Source organism: Ranitomeya imitator, chromosome 6 (assembly GCF_032444005.1).
Source record: "Ranitomeya imitator isolate aRanImi1 chromosome 6, aRanImi1.pri, whole genome shotgun sequence".
Classification (NCBI taxonomy): Eukaryota; Metazoa; Chordata; class Amphibia; order Anura; family Dendrobatidae; genus Ranitomeya; species Ranitomeya imitator.
In genome coordinates, this window is record NC_091287.1 from 491,083,628 (window position 1) to 491,103,830 (window position 20,203).

The window sequence follows — 20,203 nt, forward strand, 5'->3', positions numbered from 1 at the left end:
TACATAAGTTGCAGTTTTTAACTATAAATTAGTAAGGTGTTCCGAATGCTTAAATATCGTTGTTTTTATTTTACTTACTTTAAAAAAAAACCTTTAACTTAATTTTTTTAGTCCCCGTTGGAGTCTTGAAGCTGCTATTGTTTGATCAGGTACCTTGCTGTCATAGCATTGGCCACCCATCTGCACCAAAGGGGGTGATGAACGCACTAACACCAGAAAATGCAGTTTAATGCTGATGTTGAAGATTGCGCACGCTCTACACACCGTGACTCGCTCCATGACAAATACATTGAGCGTGTAGAGTATAAAGAGTTTAAGGCTGTGTGCACACAGTACATTTTGTATGCGATTTTGCGGAATTGTTTTAGGCGCAGAAATGGGCAAAAATGCTATGGAATCCTCATGCAAGCTAATTCAATGACAAGCCTGAAGGGTTGTGCACATGATCAGTAACTTTCCTTGAGTATTTGCAGTGTGTTTTTTTTTTCTTTTCTGCAGCATGTCAACTCTTTGTGCTTTTCTGCACCTTATTTCACCCATTGACTTCAACTGGTATGAAAATGTTTGCGGATTTGCTGATTTTTGTTTGCATCACCGGCTTCCTGAGAACTTTCTTACGCAGCAGCGGTGCCATAAGGTAGATCACCGGAGCTGATCAGCTGATGAACTCCGATGAACCTTCTCCATGATTACCTCCTGTCAGTGTATTGCCGGCTATCTTTGAGAGCAGTCACATCAGTTTGGTTTTACTGATACTGTACTTTGTTATAAACTTTATTACTGCACACAAATAACATATATCACATTTTATTAATTTGCACTGAAATGCTTTTTAACTCATATTATGAGGACATTGATCTCCTTGTGTAATTCTTATGCTGCCAGGCGCGTGCCTTCTCTTTTTTCGCGATGTAATGATAATCCTATGAATGAAGCCCTTCTTCCTAATTAAGAGTTTGATTTGATGAGCGAACATCGTCGACTCCATCCTTACTCGGCAAGCTATAGCGCTTGTCGAATAGCTGCATCAGGAACCCAGATACCTGGAGTGCTCCCGATAATCAGCTGTTCCGAGTTTACCATCACTAGAGAATCCGGACCGCATGCGCATTTTGCGCAGTTGGAGTGACTGCAGGCTTGTACCCCATGCTTGGTCAAACCCTTTAAATTAAAACATGAATCTTTTGCATATCTGTTGCACATGGAAGTAGAGGGACCCCCAGTGATAATTACGGGATCCGTCTGGGTTCTGTTATGTGTATGTTCTAGAACGGAAGGCAAAAGTCACTTTTGTTTGTATCAGTTTTGCAACAGATGCATGTTTTACATTATTCTGTTTGTCTGTTCCTTAAAGAAATAGAACAGAGAAACTGAATTTCAAAATTAAATTGTGAACAGAGCCTGAGGCTAAGTTCACACTTGGCGTTCTTTAGCGGTTCTTTATGCAAATTTTCAGCTGTGTTTCACAGTACCAGAATAGTCTGAGATGTCAGAAATCTCATGCACACAGCTTGTTTTCTTTGTACTCAGTGTTTTGTGCAATACCTTGTTGTTGTTTTTTTCAAAATGCAGCATGTCACTGCTTTCAGTGTTTTTTTCTTCATTTTTCTCCCATGGAAAGCAATGGGTGGTGCAAAAACGCAGGTATCAGTTTTTGCTGCATTTTTGGTGCCTAAACTTGATGAAGTAGAATCAAATTTTTTTTTTATGCACTAAATGTTATCAGCATGCACAAGCGACAAATGTACCATGACAAAAACACAGCAATACCTGCTTTTTTGAAGCAAGTTTCTTAGTGTCAAGAGAGCAGGTTTTGCCTGCAGAAAAAAAATGCATCAAAAATGTAACGTGTAAACATAGCTTTAGGGTCCATACCAGTTGTCAAATCTCTTCCTTGAGTCTTTTGGCCAGCAGCTCTCCCCTCTTCTGATGTTGCCAGTAACATGCCTGCTTAGGCTTAACTAAATGGCCATGTTATGCTTGTAAAGGAAGACCAATAAATGGCTTTTAGTTACTTCTGGCATGTCATCTTCCAAAGAAAGACAGTAGCAAAGGATTAAACAGGTAAAAGTTGGTGGGTGCCATCAAAATTGATGGAAATCTGTTTTCTATCAGGATAAAGGTCATTTTGCAATACTTTATGCTGGTTTACATTGGCCTACCTTTTGTGTTACTGTATCAGAATCATAAAGAGATAAACAGTAAAAAAAAATAGTGCAAAAAAAAAAAAGAGAATGCCTGACACAACCACACACATTCACGTACGTGCCATCTTTTTGTTACAGATATACAGTGTGAACAAAAAATATTCTAAATTGTATCTCTTGTAAAAAGTGAGGAAGAAGTGAAAAAATGGAGAAACCGGTCAAGGCAGTTGCCAACTTTAACCTGTGATTCCGGGAGGCCGCTGTGTCCAAGGCAGATGGCACTATATCTTATTATCAACCCAGCTCTGTTTGACATGTGTTTCTTGTACAAAATGATTGGGAAAAGGATTGTTTGGTTCCAATCATTCCCTATCTGCCCAGTACAGGACACTGTTTGCATCATGTTAATAAAGGAGATGCATCAAGACATTACCCTAATAATTTTTGAAAATGTCGAGCAGATACTACATAAATCATTACTCTACATTCTACTGGAAAGCTGCATTGAATTAGGATAGAATTATTTATATTGAAATGCCAAGACAATCAGCTCTCATCTTCCTTTGTCTCCCAGTTCCCCGAAGACTAAAACACAACATTACAGCGTAATAGGTGAGGAATCAATGAGTAGTGTGCCCGGCCATCACTGCTGGTACACATAATGCTTCACAGATGGCTGAGTCCCATCCAAAGCTTGAAACAATCCAACCTAATCCTTCTCTCTTTATATTATTGTGGCTTGTTTCCTTCTTTCTAGATTTAGTAAAAATGGAATGTGATAGTCAACTAATGCAAAAAAAAACAAAATAGTGCGTCATGTAGTTTAAATTGTATTGCTGGGCCCTCTGATGTAAAAGGAATATTCTCAATTGTTGTAAAAGGGATTGTAGTACAATGAATAACTTCCTGGCTGCTCGGTGTATGGGCAAATTTAATGGAAGTAGTTGTGCACTTCCGTTCCATTCACTCTTACTGGGGCCACTAGAGATGGCCCAGAGCAGCGCTCTACTGGTTTTCGGCACTCACATAAGAGTGAATGGAGCGCCAGTGTGCACGATTGCCTCCACTCTCTTCTTCACTCTTGAGAGTCCCTGTTCTCCAGATCGGTAAGAATCCCATTTCTCCGGATCGCTGGGTGTCCCAATGGTCACAGGCCCCAGTAATCGCGAAGTTATTCCGTATCCATTGGATATGTGAAACTTGAAAATATGTCTTTACACAGATAGCAAGGTGTGCCACAGCTAGCAGTGACATCTGCTTTGTAGCTTTAAGAGTTTCGAATTCTGAATGATGCATGTTTGGGCACTATACATATACTACACAGCTATCCAGTCTATAAAATGGTTCCTGGTGGAGGAGCATGGGACCAGAACTGTCCATCAGCCCCGTCCGATTGAAAAGCAGCTTTCTCATGTAAGGTATTTTTCAATTAGAAGAGGCCGATGGACATGTCCGGTCACATGCTCCTCCAACAGCTGTCACTTCATGGATCTGAAAACTGTGCAGTCTGTGAAGAAGGCTGCACGAAAGGAGAACCTTTCATACCTATATATATTTTCTTACCATATATATTCATTGAGCTATACAGACATTTGTTTTAGAAATGGGTCCATGTCTCCGGTCCAGGAGACTTAGAGCGTGTCCTATCCTCATGCGTTTTGCAGCTCAAACTCTGCCATTAAAGTCTATAAGTAGCTGTGAGACACCGTTAAAACTAGGAACACAGGCTTTGTACTTCAGCGTCAGAAACAATGTCTAAAAAATTCATATAGCCTACCTGCTTCAGTGGAAAAAAAACTGTTGTAAATAGGATGACACCTGAATAAAAATCAGTTTGTTTCTCTCAAATGGAAATTCACAAGGATGTGTGAATCTAGCCTAACACAAATTTTAGATTTTTTTTTTATCTATGAAACAAATTGCGCTACCTTGCTGCTGCTTTCTAGTGTATTATGAAGAAATAAAATGTAATTTTCATTGAAATGCAGCAAGATAAATTCCAGCTACACCATATCACTGATCAGTGGTTTGCAAAAGTATTCAACCCCTGACATTTTTCATGTTTTGCTATCTCACAACCTTGAATTTCAGTGTTTGGGTTTTTTTTGTTGAGGATTTGCATCAGTTCATGTAAATAACATGTCTAAGGCTATGTGCACACGTTGCAGATTATTTTTTTTAGCGTTTTTGCGCTATAAAAACGCTATAAAACCACAAATAATCTGCATACATTAAGCATCCCATCATTTATAATGGAATCCGCAATTTCCGTGCACATGATGTGCGTTTTTCCGCATGAAAAATGCATTGCGGAAAAATAATGAACCTGTTCATTAATTTTGCGTTTTTTTCGCGGATTTCCCACTGTCTAATACATTGGGAAATGTCTGGGAAAAACCGCGCAAAAACCGCGTCAAAAACGCTCAAAAAATGCATGCGGATTTCATGCGGAAATCTGGAAGAAATGTCCGGATTTCCACAGGAATTTTCTGCATGAATTCATGAACGTGTGCACATAGCCTAAAACTGTGAAGTTTTTATATTATTGTGAAGCAAACAACAAATAGAACTAAGTAACTGAAAACTTCAGTGTGCATAACTATTCACCCCCCTAAAGTCAGTACTTTGGAAAGCCTCCTTTTACAGCAATTTCAGCTGCAATTCACTTTGGATAAGACTCTGAGCTTTCCATATCTTGCCACTTGGATTTTGCCCATTCCTCAAGGCAAAACTACGCCAACTTCTTCAAGTTAGATGGTTTCCTCTGGTGAGCTGCAATCTTAAAGTCTGACCACAGATTCTCAGTTAGACTAATGTCTGGGCTTTGACTAGGCCACTCCAAAACATTTGCATGTTTCTCCTTAAACCACTCGAGTGTTGCTTTAGCAGTATGCTTTGGGTCATTGTCTTGTTGGAAGGTGAACCTCCGCCCCAGTCTCAAATCACTGACAGACTGAAACTTGTTTTGCTCAAGAATATCCATGTATTTCGCATCAATCACATCACCCTTCTTTCCCTAAATTTGGACCTGCTCCTTCAGGGTTACCTTTGGTCTCTGTGCTGCTTTTCTGATTAATGCCCTCTTTGCCCGGGGTTAGAGTTTCGGTGGGCGGCCCTCTCTTGGCAGGTTTGTTGTGGTACCATTCTGCTACCATTTGATGATAATGGATTTAATGGTGCTCCAGGGGATCCTCGGAGATTGGGATATTTATAACACAATCCTGACTTGTACTTCTCAACAACTTTGTCCCTGCCGTGTTTGGAGATCTCCTTGGTCTTCATGGTGTCTGGTTAGTGGAGCCTCTTGCTTAACCCCTTCCCGACCCAAGACGCCACGTAGGCGTCATGAAAGTCGGTGCCAATCCGACCCATGACGCCTATGTGGCGTCATGGAAAGATCGCGTCCCTGCAGATCGGGTGAAAGGGTTAACTCCCATTTCACCCGATCTGCAGGGACAGGGATCGTGGCTACGATCGCTCTGATTGGCTGTTGAAAGTGAAACTGCCAATCAGAGCGATTTGTAATATTTCACCTATTATAACGGGTGAAATATTACAATCCAGCCATGGCCGATGCTGCAATATCATCGGCCATGGCTGGAAATACTAATGTGCCCCCACCCCACCGATCGCCCCCCAGCCCTCCGATCTGCCCGGTACACTGCCCCGCTCCCCTCCGTCCTGTGCTCCGCTCCCCCCGTGCTCTTGTCTGCTCACCCCCGTGCTCCAATCACCCCCCCGCACTCTGATCCACCCCCCCGTGCTCCGTTCCACCCCCCCGTGCTCCGTTCCACCCCCCCGTGCTCCGTTCCACCCCTCCCGCGTTCCGTTCCTCCCCCCCCACCCCATCATACTTACCGATTCTGACGGGGCCGGCCGTCTTCTCCCTGGGCGCCGCCATTTCCAAAATGGCGGGCGCATGCGCAGTGCGCCCGCCGAATCTGCCGGCTGGCAGATTCGTTCAAAGTGCATTTTGATCACTGAGATATAATCTATCCCAGTGATCAAAATAAAAAAAATGATAAATGACCCCCCCCCCCCCTTTGTCACCCCCATAGGTAGGGACAATCAAAAAATATAGAATTTTTTTTCCACTAATGTTAGAATAGGGTTATGGGTAGGGTTAGGGCTAGGGTTAGGGCTAGGGCTAGGGTTATGGCTAGGGCTAGCGTTAGGGCTAGGGTTAGAGCTAGGGTTAGGGCTAGGGTTAGGGTTTTGGTATGTGCACACGTATTCTGGTCCTCTGCGGATTTTTCCGCTGCGGATTTGATAAATCCGCAGTGCTAAACCGCTGCGGATTTATGGCGGATTTACCATGTTTTTTCTGCGCATTTCACTGCGGTTTTACAACTGCGGTTTTCTATTGGAGCAGTTGTAAAACCGCTGCGGAATCCGCAGAAAGAAGTGACATGCTGCGGAATGTAAACCGCTGCGTTTCTGTGCAGTTTTTCTGCAGCATGTGTACAGCGATTTTTGTTTCCCATTGGTTTACATTGAACTGTAAACTCATGGGAAACTGCTGCGGATCCGCAGCGTTTTCCGCAGCGTGTGCACATACCTTTAGAATTAGGCCATGTGCACACGGTGCGGATTTGGCTGCGGATCCTCAGCGGATTGGCCGCTGCGGATTGGCAGCAGTGTTCCATCAGGTTTACAGTACCAAGTAAACCTATGGAAAACCAAATCCGCTGTGCCCATGGTGCGGAAAATACCGTGCGGAATCCGCAGATGAAATCCGCACAAAAAACACTGGAAATCCGTGGAAAATCCGCAGGTAAAACGCAGTGCCTTTTACCCGCGGATTTTTCAAAAATGATGCTAAAAAATCTCACACGAATCCGCAACGTGGGCACATAGCCTTAGGGTTAGGGTTGGGGTTAGGGTTGTGATTAGGGTTATGGCTACAGTTGGGATTAGGGTTACGGGTGTGGGGGGGTTAGTGTTGGAGTTAGAATTGAGGGGTTTCCACTGTTAAGGCACATCAGGGGTCTCCAAACGCATCATGGCGCCACCATTGATTCCAGCCAATCTTGTATTCAAAAAGTCAAATGGTGCTCCCTCACTTCCGAGCCCCGACGTGCGCCCAAACAGTGGTTTACCCCCACATATGGGGTACCAGCATACTCAGGATAAACTGCACAACAATTACTGGGGTCCAATTTCTCCTGTTACCCTTGTGAAAATAAAAAAATGCTTGCTAAAACATCATTTTTGAGGAAAGAAAAATGATTTTTTATTTTCACGGCTCTGCGTTGTAAACGTCTGTGAAGCACTTGGGGGTTCAAAGTGCTCACCACACATCTAGATAAGTTCCTTTCGGGGTCTAGTTTCCAAAATGGGGTCACTTGTGGGGGGTTTCTACTGTTTAGCCACATCAGGGGCTCTGCAAACGCAATGTGACGCCCACAGAGCATTCCATCAAAGTCTGCATTTCATATATTAGTGGATATCCTCCACAGCTGATTCTGGGTTCAAAGTGCTCACCACATATCTAGATAAGTTCCTTGGGGGGTCTAGTTTCTAAAATGGGGTCACTTGTGGGGTGTTTCTACTGTTTAGGAACACCAGGGGCTCTGCAAACGCAACGTGACGCCCGCAGACCATTCCATCAAAGTCTGCATTTCAAAAGTCACTACTTCCCTTCTGATCCCCGACGTGTGCCCAAACAGTGGTTTACCCCCACACATGGGGTATCAGCGTACTCAGGAGAAACTGGACAACAACTTTTGGGGTCCAATTTCTCCTGTAACCCTTGGGAAAATAAAAAATTCTGGGCTAAATAATTATTTTTGAGGAAAGAAAACGTATTTATTATTTTCACGGCTCTGCGTTGTAAACTTCTGTGAAGCACTTGGGGGTTCAAAGTGCTCACCACACATCTAGATAAGTTCCTTTCGGGGTCTAGTTTCCAAAATGGGGTCACTTGTGGGGGGTTTCTACTGTTTAGCCACATCAGGGGCTCTGCAAACGCAATGTGACGCCCACAGAGCATTCCATCAAAGTCTGCATTTCAAAACGTCACTACTTCACTTCCGAGCCCCGGCGTGTGCCCAAACAGTGGTTTACCCCCACACATGGGGTATCAGTGTACTCAGGAGAAACTGGACAACAACTTTTGGGGTGAAATTTCTCCTGTTACCCTTGGGAAAATAAAAAATTGCAGGCTAAAAGATCATTTTTGAGAAAAAAAAATTTTTTTTTTTTTCATGGCTCTGCGTTATAAACTTCTGTGAAGCACTTGGGGGTTCAAAGTCCTCACCACACATCTAGATTAGTTCCTTTGGGGTCTAGTTTCCAAAATGGGGTCATTTGTGGGGGATCTCCAATGTTTAGGCATACAGGGGCTCTCCAAACGTGACATGGTGTCCGCTAATGATTGGAGCTAATTTTCCATTTAAAAAGCCAAATGGCGTGCCTTCCCTTCCGAGCCCTGCCGTGCGCCCAAACAGTGGTTTACCCCCACATATGGTGTATCAGCATACTCAGGACAAACTGGACAAGAACATTTGGGGTCCAATTTCTCCTATTACCCTTGGCAAAATAGGAAATTCCAGGCTAAAAAATCATTTTTGAGGAAAGAAAAATTATTTTTTATTTTCATGGCTCTGCGTTATAAACTTCTGTGAAGCACCTGGGGGTTTAAAGTGCTCACTATGCATCTAGATAAGTTCCTTGGGGCGTCTAGTTTCCAAAATGGGGTCACTTGTGGGGGAGCTCCAATTTTTAGGCACACGGGGGCTCTCCAAACGTGACATGGTGTCCGCTAAAGAGTGGAGCCAATTTTTAATTCAAAAAGTCAAATGGCGCTCCTTCCCTTCCAAGCCCTGCCGTGCGCCCAAACAGTGGTTTACCCCAACATATGAGGTATCAGTGTACTCAGGACAAATTGGACAACAACTTTCGTGGTTCAGTTTCTCCTTTTACCATTGGGAAAATAAAAAAATTGTTGCTGAAAGATAATTTTTGTGACTAAAAAGTTAAATGTTCATTTTTTCCTTCCATGTTGCTTCTGCTGCTGTGAAGTACCTGAAGGGTTAATAAACTTCTTGAATGTGGTTTTGAGTACCTTGAGGGGTGCATTTTTTAGAATGGTGTCACTTTTGGGTATTTTCAGCCATATAGACCCCTCAAACTGACTTCAAATGTGAGGTGGTCCCTAAAAAAAATGGTTTTGTAAATTTCGTTGTAAAAATGAGAAATCGCTGGTCAAATTTTAACCCTTATAACTTCCTAGCAAAAAAAAATTGTGTTTCCAAAATTGTGCTGATGTAAAGTATACATGTGGGAAATGTTATTTATTAACTATTTTGTGTCACATAACTCTCTGGTTTAACAGAATAAAAATTCAAAATGTGAAAATTGCGAAATTTTCAAAATTTTCGTCAAATTTCCGTTTTTATCACAAATAAACGCAGAATTTATTGACCTAAATTTACCTCTAACATGAAGCCCAATATGTCACGAAAAAACAATCTCAGAACCGCTAGGATCCGTTAAAGCGTTCCTGAGTTATTACCTCATAAAGGGACACTGGTCAGAATTGCAAAAAAACGGCAAAGTCTTTAGGGTCAAAATAGGCTGGGTCATGAAGGGGTTAATGGTGTTGCAGCCTCTTGGCCTTTCAGAAAAGGTAAAGTGTATATACTGACAGACCATGAGACACTTAGATTGCCCACAGGGGGACGTCTTCTCAATAAGCATTTGACTTATCAAGGTAATTTCTTGCACCATTTCGTGCTGATGAATCACACACAAATCAGATTACAAAAATATATAAATACAGGTTGTAATGTAACAAAATAGGTAAAAAGCCAAAGGGTGAATTATTCCGTAAACCACTGTAATATGACACTGCTGCTGGCACCTCTCCTGTCTTTTTTCTTCCATATTAATTGAATCTCTATTATTAGATGGTGTAAGAACCGTGCACCCATTGAGTATTTGGTGAGTTTTTTATTTCAGTATTTGGTCAGCATTTTACATCAGTATTTGTAAGCCCAAACCAGCAGTGGGTGATAAATACAGAAGTGGTGATGTGTTTCTATTATACATTTACATGTGTGCCTCTCCTGGTTTTGGCTTACAAAATACTGGGGTAAAATACTGTCCAAATACTCAACATGTGCACATGGCCTTACATTCATCTGTTTCACTGCTGCGGTTGTACACAACATTGTAGCCTGGAGTATTTGTGTGAAGTTTTAGGGGGTTCTTTTCTTACCTCTACTGCTGATCTGTGAGCTCTGATGAACTCTCACAAACCTAAATTACCCTAAAATTGCTGTTAAATTCCCTGCCTTGGCTTTTATACAGGTTATGCATAGTCCTCCGTAAAAGGGTTGTCCACTACTAGGTCAACCCCTTCTCAATCTGAATATTGTCTATGTTAAAATAAAAACACTTATATTCCCCTCCCGTGCTGGTGCTGTTCCAGCGGTGTTGGTGCTGTTCCAGTGGTGTTGGCACTCGTATTCCCAGGGCTCACGTGAGGTTGTTGCGTCACGGTAGCCCTGTGCTCAATCCACACTGGCTTCACTGTCTCCGCCTTTGAACAAATCCAACATCAAGAGGAAGTCGGAGAGCAGCCGCAACCCTGACTACTTGTTGATGCTTGATTTGTCTGAAGGTGGGGACAGTGAAGTCGGCACTGATTGGGTTTAGGGCTCGTGTGTCGTAACAACCTCACGTTGCCGACACTGGAGACGAGTATAGGTGTTGATATTTTCACGGATATTTTCACGGAGGCAAACATTCAGATTGAGAAGGAGTTGTCCAAGTGGTGGACAGCTCCTTTCATTGTCTACGCTCTTATGATGTGCAAGCTGCAAGGCATTATGGGGAAGCCCACGCAATCGCACCAGAGGTCCTGTCAGCCTTCTGTGTTTGGTGCAGTCTGCATTGTGTAAGATGAAAGCAGGCACCTTTTTTTGGCAAATCGACATGCAAATTGTTCAGATTCGCCAGTGTCAGCAAAGTTGCTAATATTCAACACACATTCGATGTGCATTGACTCAAATCACTCATCTCTAGTGGTTATAAATTCACAAACCAATTATGATATCATTTTATTTAATTTAAATAAATGTGCAAATGATTTTCCAGCTTTCTTTCCATACCTGTTAAGACTGTACATGACCCATTATTTTATGCTAAAATAAAGTTTGGTAAGCTTTTATTTTTTTTTAGTGAAAGCTCATACAAGTCCCGAAACTCTATTATTATAAGCATTGCTTACTAGTAAAGACTCTCTAAGTATCAAGGTCATAAATATGAGCCTCGGGCAATGTTGGCTGGATCTCTGACCTCTGTGATTAGTCTATAAGTGGAGCAGTTATTGACTGACGTATCGGCGGAGCAGTGCGATCCCTTGTGTTTATTTGCCTGCGCTCTTATATTATCATCTATCCAACCACTGCAGTGCATATAAAAGAAAATAATTTTTTTTTGCAAAAAATAAATAAAAATCGGCTTCCATATGGATCAGCCAATTGCATCCATTTTTTACAGATTCATGGCCATTACTAGCCTAGGAGACGGTATTTTATCATGTGCATTTTAAAACATTAAAGTATTACAAATAAAAAAAAAGGGACCACACAGACCTAAAGAAATCGACACATCGATGGCAGACGGAAGTCAATATGGATGAAAGTGTCTGAATGTTCTGGATTAAATTTGGATTATTTTTTGATGCACTTGTGTGAACTTAGCCCGAGAGTGTTGTGCAGATTGCGCTCCTCTCACTGCGGCCTCTAGGAGGCAGTACAGGCACTGTGAAGACTCTACTTCTATATGGTGTACAGATCCAAGCAGTCCTTACAGCACACTTTACTGCCTGTTTAATGCAGAAGGGCAGTACAATTTAATAATTTACCTGATTACAATATTTTGGCCAATTACATTTCCAGCTTTTAAAATGAAAAAAAGTATAAAAATTTTGACTAAATGTTTTCTACTTGATAACAATATAGCAATGTTATCCACTGCAACCATGAAACAGGAGTAATGTTCTTGACGCCCGATGCATTCTTTACAAACTTGGTGGAATATTTGCACAACGCTTCTGCAGAAAAGCAAGTTGAAATTTTCATTGTCGACAAAAAAAAAAAACATACCGTAACTATGTCTGGGGAAAATATTGAATAATTCCAGTGGAAGACGAAAGTGAAATGACTGTAAATAAGAGCTAGGCTTTCAACATGTATACTACACAGATTATCATAAAATGGTTAGAGAAAGTAAATATATCCCAGTCTATTTTCTTTTTCTTCGTCTTCTGGCCACCCAATATTCATGCATGCTGAGCATTCAGATAACTGACAGCATTAAAACATGAAAGGAGCCAGCCTGTGTCAACACCATGTGCGGCTCATAAGTTTTTTTCCTTTTCTTTTTTCCTCTTGTGTTAATTTTCACCGCCATTTAGCTCACATTTTTTGTTCTGTTTTTTGTCTCTCTTCTAGATATATAGCAAATGCCAGGAAGGAGAACAGATGATTATAACTCCCATTTTTTTTACATGTGAACATGTTGTTTTAATATACAATATAGCTCTGGATGTAAATTGCAGAATACAGTTTTATAATTCTGAAGTAGAAATAATTGTATTTTATATCATTAATATGCATTGTTACTTTTTTCATTGTCCACTATAGAACTGTCCTGATGTCTATTTACAAATGTCCCGAAACTTTGTCTTAATTTATTTAAGTGTAACTTTCTTAAAGGGGTTGTCAGGCCTTGGGGATCAAGTCTGTAGTCACTATTTGTAGTGCGCTATTAGGATTCTCCGGTGCCAGCACTTGGCAGTCATGTGACCGCACGTAATACTTCCAGCCACATTCCGACTAGACGTGTCTCGCCTCAGTTGATTCACTTTCATTGAGCATGACCTTGCAAGTCTAGTTGGCATGTAACCGCTGAAGCTTATGATTAACTGAACCTTTAGGTGGCTAAAGAAGTATGTCATCAGGAAGACATCTGATCTCCTAGTCACATGACATCCGCAGCCAACCACAATCTTGAGTAAACCTGTTAACATCTGGACAGCGCATAAATCTTTTCGAGAGCTGGGTAGAGCTATGGGGCAGTCTGCGCTGGGTGCAGAGGAGCGATGGAAGAGAAGTATGCTTCCAGTTTTTATTTAGAATACATCCATGCCTTATAAAATATATATATCAGTGCTAGACAAATAAAAAAAAATAGATTTTTATGAAAGTGACCCTAGAAGATAAGTGACTAAACTAGCGAAGGCAGATTATGAGCTTCATTGCTGTAAGGCACTTAAGACATGCTGTAAGACATTTTGGCACTATAAAAGCAACGGGTAATAAATATTTGTACTGTTTATTACGGTTAATAGTAAAATGCAAAAAACTTATTAAAACTAAATGGAAAAATGCCTATTATAATAGGTGATAAAACAGATATTTTCTGGCGTTGAATACTTAATCAGTCCCGTTTCCTTTTCTAATGAACAATTCTAACTTTAAAAATAAAGTTTTATATATTTTTATAGATTATTGTTATCATTCTTTGTATTTATTAATTCATTAAATATTTTTCTCTTAAAACCATTTTTGATCTATTTTAGACCCTATGTTCCCTTTCCAACTGTCATTGACCATTTACGTTTAGGCCTTGAACAGATTGTCAGTCTTTGTTGGTGGTATCTGGGACTAAATATTTGTGACTTTTAATTTGTCTGCTGGAGTTGAAAAGTGAAGGACACCGGCGGGCGAACACCAGTTAATTTGTTTGTGTGACCAGCGAGACTTGGGGCCCCGTGTACGTTGGCCACAATGGATTGTAACGGCCATTCAAACATGTACAGTACATCCGCTAATGTGTTTTCTTCCAATTTGCTTTTAAAGCCTTGAGTGCTGTCAAACACCGCTAAGTTTCTCCAGGCCGTATTTATGAATTTTTGAACTTTGTATGTTTTGCATAGAAGGCATCCTCTGTTCTCCGGAGTTTGGAAACTCACTGATTATTTTTCAAAGTCTTCTTTCAAGTGTAGTGAACTTTTAAATGATTTTTTTTTGTCTTGAAGTAGGGGGCAGGGAATCCATCTGACCATTTGTTTACATTAAACTGGAAAAGGAGGCATTTGCTTACAATATCCGTAGATGATTTATATTTTGAGCTGTGAGTAATTCTTTTCTCGCTGACAAGTTTATGGTGAGCATTGAACTCCTGTGTGTGCTTATGGGAGAGCTCCATAGCTTCCTGCATTCATTTCAGTCTGGGTGGCGTGTGGGGGTATGTTGGAGAAGGGAGGGGGAAACATGTACGGGGGTAGTTCTATTAGATGAAAGCTTAAAAAGAGTTAATCATTTTTTTTCCCCCTTTACCAAGCTCAGATTAGGAGCTTGCAGAGCAAAGGTAATTCAGACTACAACACACCACTTGTTACTGTTTATATAGGCCTAAACAGTGGTAGAAGTGTTTAGTCCTCGGGGACACTTGGTGATTGAACAAGAAGCTGAAGTTATTTTGATAAGATATAGCACCAGTGTGGCCAAGAGCTACGATCATCCTGGGGCCTTGAGGCGGGCCAAGGATGAAGACCTTATGTGTTTAGTTCTTCCTGATGCTCAAAGATAAATTTTGGCTAAGAAAATAAGCTTTCTATTTGGACCAATTTGCAGAGCATTGGTGAAAGACTGGAATTGTTTATCTTGGGACTTGGCGTGAGAAGGTGTGGGAAAGTTAAGGAGAGAGAAGAGAGAGCTTGAGAATGTAGGGAATCTCTTCCTCTAGAATATCTAAATCAGTATGGAAATGAGCTAAATAACGCAATCCTATGGAAAAAAAAGAATCACGGGTGTTTCCACTTAAAAAATCCATCTAGAAGATCCACAGTGTAAATTCACATGCTGTTGAAAAACTCTCTTAATACAGCATATTTTTGGCACTTGTGCTTTACGAATTTTTTGCAAATAGATCATAAACCCATTACGATGAATGTTGCCCTTTTCTCATGTCCTTTTTTGTTGGTTCAGCTATTTTGATTCATGTTGCGAATGAAACTCACCAATGCAAATAAAATGTCATCGATGCGCTGTCCAATTTTATTCAAGGGCGCTGTTAGACGGCCCTATATATCAGATTGAGATCAAATGGCAATGCTCAGACTGGATTTTGGATCTCCAGACCAAAGTGTGACAGCTGCATAAAAATATATGAAGCGGTCACTGTCGTGAGAGCCACTGCCAGTGCATTGCGGTCTGATCTCACTCTGATTTATATTTATTGGGTATGAGAAGCTAAGAATTTTTTTCTTCATTTGAAAAAAAAACAGATGACTGTAAAAATTGTCACACTGATCATAAATAGATTTAGCACACTGTTCAAAACACAGACCATTTTACACCCGAGTGAAAAAAAATCACCATGTGAAAACAGCCTATAAATCAGTCACTTTACATATTGGACGAGATTGCATGTATTCTCATCCATGATGGTGCAATTGTAAAATGTAGCAGATTTTTCATCTAGAACATCTGTAAAAAAAACATGTGCAGGTTGCGTGTGCTTACCCTAAAACTTGCAAGACATTTTTCGGTAAAAATTACTGTACATTTAAAAAAAAAGTTTTCCACATCATGTTACGTTTTCAGGTTTTTGGAGGTAAATGTTTATCATTTTATTTCATTTGCATTTTGTAAACTTCTGCCATCAAGTAAAAATGGATTGCTGCAAAAGATTCTTTTTTTGGAATCTGAGGAAGGACCTTTAAAAAATAAAAATGGATTGAAAAAAGTAAATAAATAAAATGACCTCTTAATTAGGAGTATTTGCTTACCCTATTGACTCACTGTTGATTGACAGTCAGTGATTTACCCATATATGTTCCAGCAATCAATCCATTTTAAAGGAGTCATTCTGGAAATAAAATCCAAAGCTGTACAAGTATCGAAAAATTAAAACCTTAAAAAATTTAAAAAAATCATCTGTTCTCTCTTGCACTATGATTTCATTTCCAACAAGATTCCAATGATATCAGATGTTTTTACATAGAAAGAAAATTACCAATATTTTAGCCAAATTTACCGTAATTGCAGTCCGTACAGTTTCAGAAGCTGCATAGCAATAACATAACTAATGATTTATGATCTCCACTCTTACAAATTGTCTGTGACCTTTTCTACCTTCTGACACTCTAGTTAATAGTTCCCACTCCTTTGTCTTTTATGTTGAACTTTTCCAAGTGGCATCTTTTAAGTATGCTTATTCCAGTCTCTAACATTGTAATTGCTTCAAAAGTATACAGCACTTACCAGTCTGATGCAAGCGTTCGTCAGACCACCCGTGCTGAATATTACCGCATTTCATGGTTGGGGGGAATAGAAATAAGAACCTACAATAATTCTCCGTCACAATCTAGTTTATCATGCTGAGTGACTTTAGTAAATACTTTGTAGTATATTTTATAGTCCAAGTGTCGGCTTAGTATACACAGTTTAGAACGGGATAATTAGGCTGAATGACTTGGGTAAATAAAAGGATGTTTTGGTTCCCAACCAGGTGTCTATAGCATATACAGAAGTTGTAACCTTAACTTAGCTTATCAGCCCTTTCTATAGGATGTGTTTGAAGTAATGGGCGAGAATGACGGTCTAGTTTTCAATTTAATGTTTTTTTAAATTTAAATACCTATAGAAAATGGATCAATATACAGAGCACCCCCGATATACCGGACATTATGTTAGTGTTCCCCAACTCCAGTCCTCAAGAGCTACCAACTACCGTAATCATGTTTTCAGGATTTCTTTAGTATTGCCCAATTGATATTTCCATCACCCGTGCAAGACTGAAGAAATCCTGAGAACATGATCTGTTGGTGGTTCTTGAGGACTGGAGTTGGTGAACACTGCATTAGAGGAAAGTAAGGCGCACTCACCTATTTCTGAGCGAAAGGTCAACTATCCATGTATACGATTCCTGATGAATTTCCCACCCTACAAGTGATGTTGGGGAAGTGAAGGATCTTACCTTTGGAATTGAACGGCCAAACCTTTTTGTCTGGAAGGCTGACAGAGAAATCAGGTTCTCTCATAAAGAATACAGGAGCTGGGCCGAGCCAAGAGTTCTTGTGTTTTGCCTGGAGCGATAGCGGTCAGGTGAATGCTGCTTTTTTTTTTTCTCTAGAGATAAGCTGCCGTCAAAGTTGTCTGGCAGCGGCTTGCTCATAAAGAAAAAAGGAGTGCTTGCTTTTCAGAGTGAGTGCTCTTGTGTATGGGAGAGTCAAGTGAGATGGCTGCCAGACAAACGACCGTCCGGCTGGCAACCATTTAAAGTGGATGAGGCGCTTTAGATATAGGATCCTAAATGAAGAATTGGCCTTGTCGTAGGCATATGGGCTTAAACAATTTTCTCAAAATGCACTCTAAAACCCCTATTGTTGGCTTTGTGTTTATTTTCAGACCTGTGATAGTATTTTAAATTGTTCCTATTTTACGCGGTCATTGAAAAATAATGAATTTTCAGTTCCACGAATATCTGAAAAATGGGGAAAACGTGGTGCCAAAGTGTGTCAAAAGTGAAAAATATACCTACCTAAGCTGTAGTGTCAAAACATATTAGTAGTGTGCACCAGGATATCCTGTCAGGAGTCACATATATGTTCTTCAGTTAAGTACTTTCCAAGATCCTCACATTTCAGATAGGTTTTATTCCTATTGTATGTAACGTTTTATATTTTATTCCGTATTTTACAATTGCGTTTTTATTTTACAGGGGGACTCTTTGCAAGCTGCAGAATCCCCATTCTCTGATTCGGTTACCCTTGAGCAAACAACAAATAACATTGGGGTATCAAGTGGCCGAGTCAGTCTGTGGATGCAGTGGATGTTACCCAAAATTACCATAAAACTTTTTGCTGCTGACCCTACAAGTAAAGGCACAAGTATGAACCTTTATATTCTACATTATATTTTACCTCTTTTGTTGCCGAGCAGGTATTCCTCGTGTAACATGCACTTTGTCTTGTTGCAGAACTTTGTGTTGTCAGCGAGCTAGAAGACCTCAATGCCTCGGTGGATGTCCAGGAGGTGTACACTAAAGTCAAGTGCAAGATTGAAAGCTTTAACATTGACCATTACAGGAGCAGGTAGCACTAGGATATTTACAGTCACACAAGGGTATTTTGTGTCATAATTAGTTCTGTATTTGGAAGTTTCTAAATTCAGAATTTAAGGGGTATGTCAGCCCGGTTGGATATACCATCTCTTGGATTACTGGGAGATTGACCTCTGGGACCCTCACTGATACTGTGCAGAAGCGTTCCTGGCAACATGCTACAGCAGAGCTCCATTAGTGTAAATAGGGCCAGCAAAAGTTTGGTGCACAACGAGGAGGCTATGAAGGGGATACCACAATGCTTCAGCGCCCCTTCATTCTCATGGGAGTTCCAGCGGACACTCCAGAAATCAATAAAGTGCGCAGCTCTACAAAATGATATTTTCTGTCTGTTGCCTTCTCTAGGAACAGGTGGTCTTTGGGGTGGCAGGTGTCTCACCTCCACTGTCCTAAGGATAGGCCATCAATATAAAAGTCCCAGACAACCCCAGTAAGTGATTTTATATCCTAGAAATATGATCGGAAATCCTCTCTAATATTGGCACCTGCAGCTATACACATTGAATACATATCACAGGCTGCACATCCTTGTATTATCCATTTAGTTACAATATGAAAAGATAACGGACCCTAGAAAAATACACTGCTCTTGTTCCTTATTTATAGTCATAGTTGTACCTGAACAAAAATGGAGACTAAAGCTAAAATACGTCGACAGAAAGATGGATGTCACTTTTTCCTAATGGAGAAAAAGTTTTGAGCGACCTTGTGGGCCAAACTTTCCAATATGGTATTGGAAATACATGAAGTCAGGCAATGACTGTAACCGTCTTGTGCACCTTCATGTCACCAATGAGCCCAATCAGAAAAAAAAAAAGGTTAAGCAACTTTGCATGACAGAAGAAACTTACCCATCAGACTCTGTTTTCCCTTTGGTACAGCCATCACTCCATCCAGACAGGCCACATCAGAGCCCACTTCTCGGGATCAGTTGAGGTCTCAGTGGTTGGACAATCAGCAAGTTGTTGCCTATCTTTCGAATAGACGATAAATTACTAAGGTTGGGTGCAACTTTTTAATGTTGCAACAAGACATGTCTTCTTCCAACCACGTGATCTCCCTTCCTTCTTGCCCTGCGGATGCACTGCATGCCAGGCTGCTTTTGTTATTTATACATTTTATTTTCCCGGCCAATACTTCTAACGTTTTCCTTGTCCTTAAAGTGCCCTGCTATTTGCCTCGTTGAAGGAGATCCTTAATGCACAGCATGTTGGCTGCCTTGAGTTACATTAAGCTCCACAACCTGTTAATTAGAAACTAGTGCTGGTCCTGTTTCCCATTATCTGCTTGTTATTTGACATCATAAATTGATTTTAAGACGGGAGTAATCCAGTTTCCTGAAAACAACTTTTGCTCATCCTTCTGCTAATGTGTTCCTAATTCTCCATGTGGTGTTGGTTCTGCAAAGTGTATTCAACCAAGATAGTCAATGAAGTGATGTATGCTCTTGTTTACAGTGTGTAATATCGCCTGCCATATGAGGTGCTGAAGGGGAGGGTTGAGCAATCTTCTTAACGTTTAGCTTCTAAATAGTCTTCGTTTTCATTCATCAGACATAGGTAACATATAATAACATTTTATTCCAGGCCAGGTGAAAGCTGGCAATCAGGAGATTTTCTTGGGATATTTCTACAATGCAAAGAGAAAAATTTGGTGAGACGATTGTAGTCACTAAGTTATTGAAAGTGATGGCCTACAATCTGAGCCGTGTGATCCTTTCACCCTAAATAATCTGATTTCACGAATCACTCAGCTGAGGTCTGTGCACCATTGAACATGATCTTTACCATTAAGGCTCTGTGCACATTGGCGTCATTGCCAATTCATGAAGATTTTGTGTATTTTTTACTGTAAGAATAGCAGTCTGCATCACTATATGCTAAAATCTACATGGAACACTGAGAAAAGAACAT

At 40.6% G+C, this 20,203-nt stretch overlaps 1 protein-coding gene across 1 annotated transcript in view; it reads left to right on the plus strand.

The window, feature by feature from the left end:
- The window catches only part of VPS13B (vacuolar protein sorting 13 homolog B), a 1,386,889-nt gene that overhangs the window by 823,952 nt on the left and 542,734 nt on the right, over positions 1-20,203 (plus strand). Inside the window, exons 26-27 of the mRNA XM_069731647.1 lie at positions 17,889-18,057; positions 18,147-18,261. Coding sequence (XP_069587748.1) covers positions 17,889-18,057; positions 18,147-18,261 — 284 coding nt within the window. The remainder of the gene's footprint in view (positions 1-17,888; positions 18,058-18,146; positions 18,262-20,203) is intronic.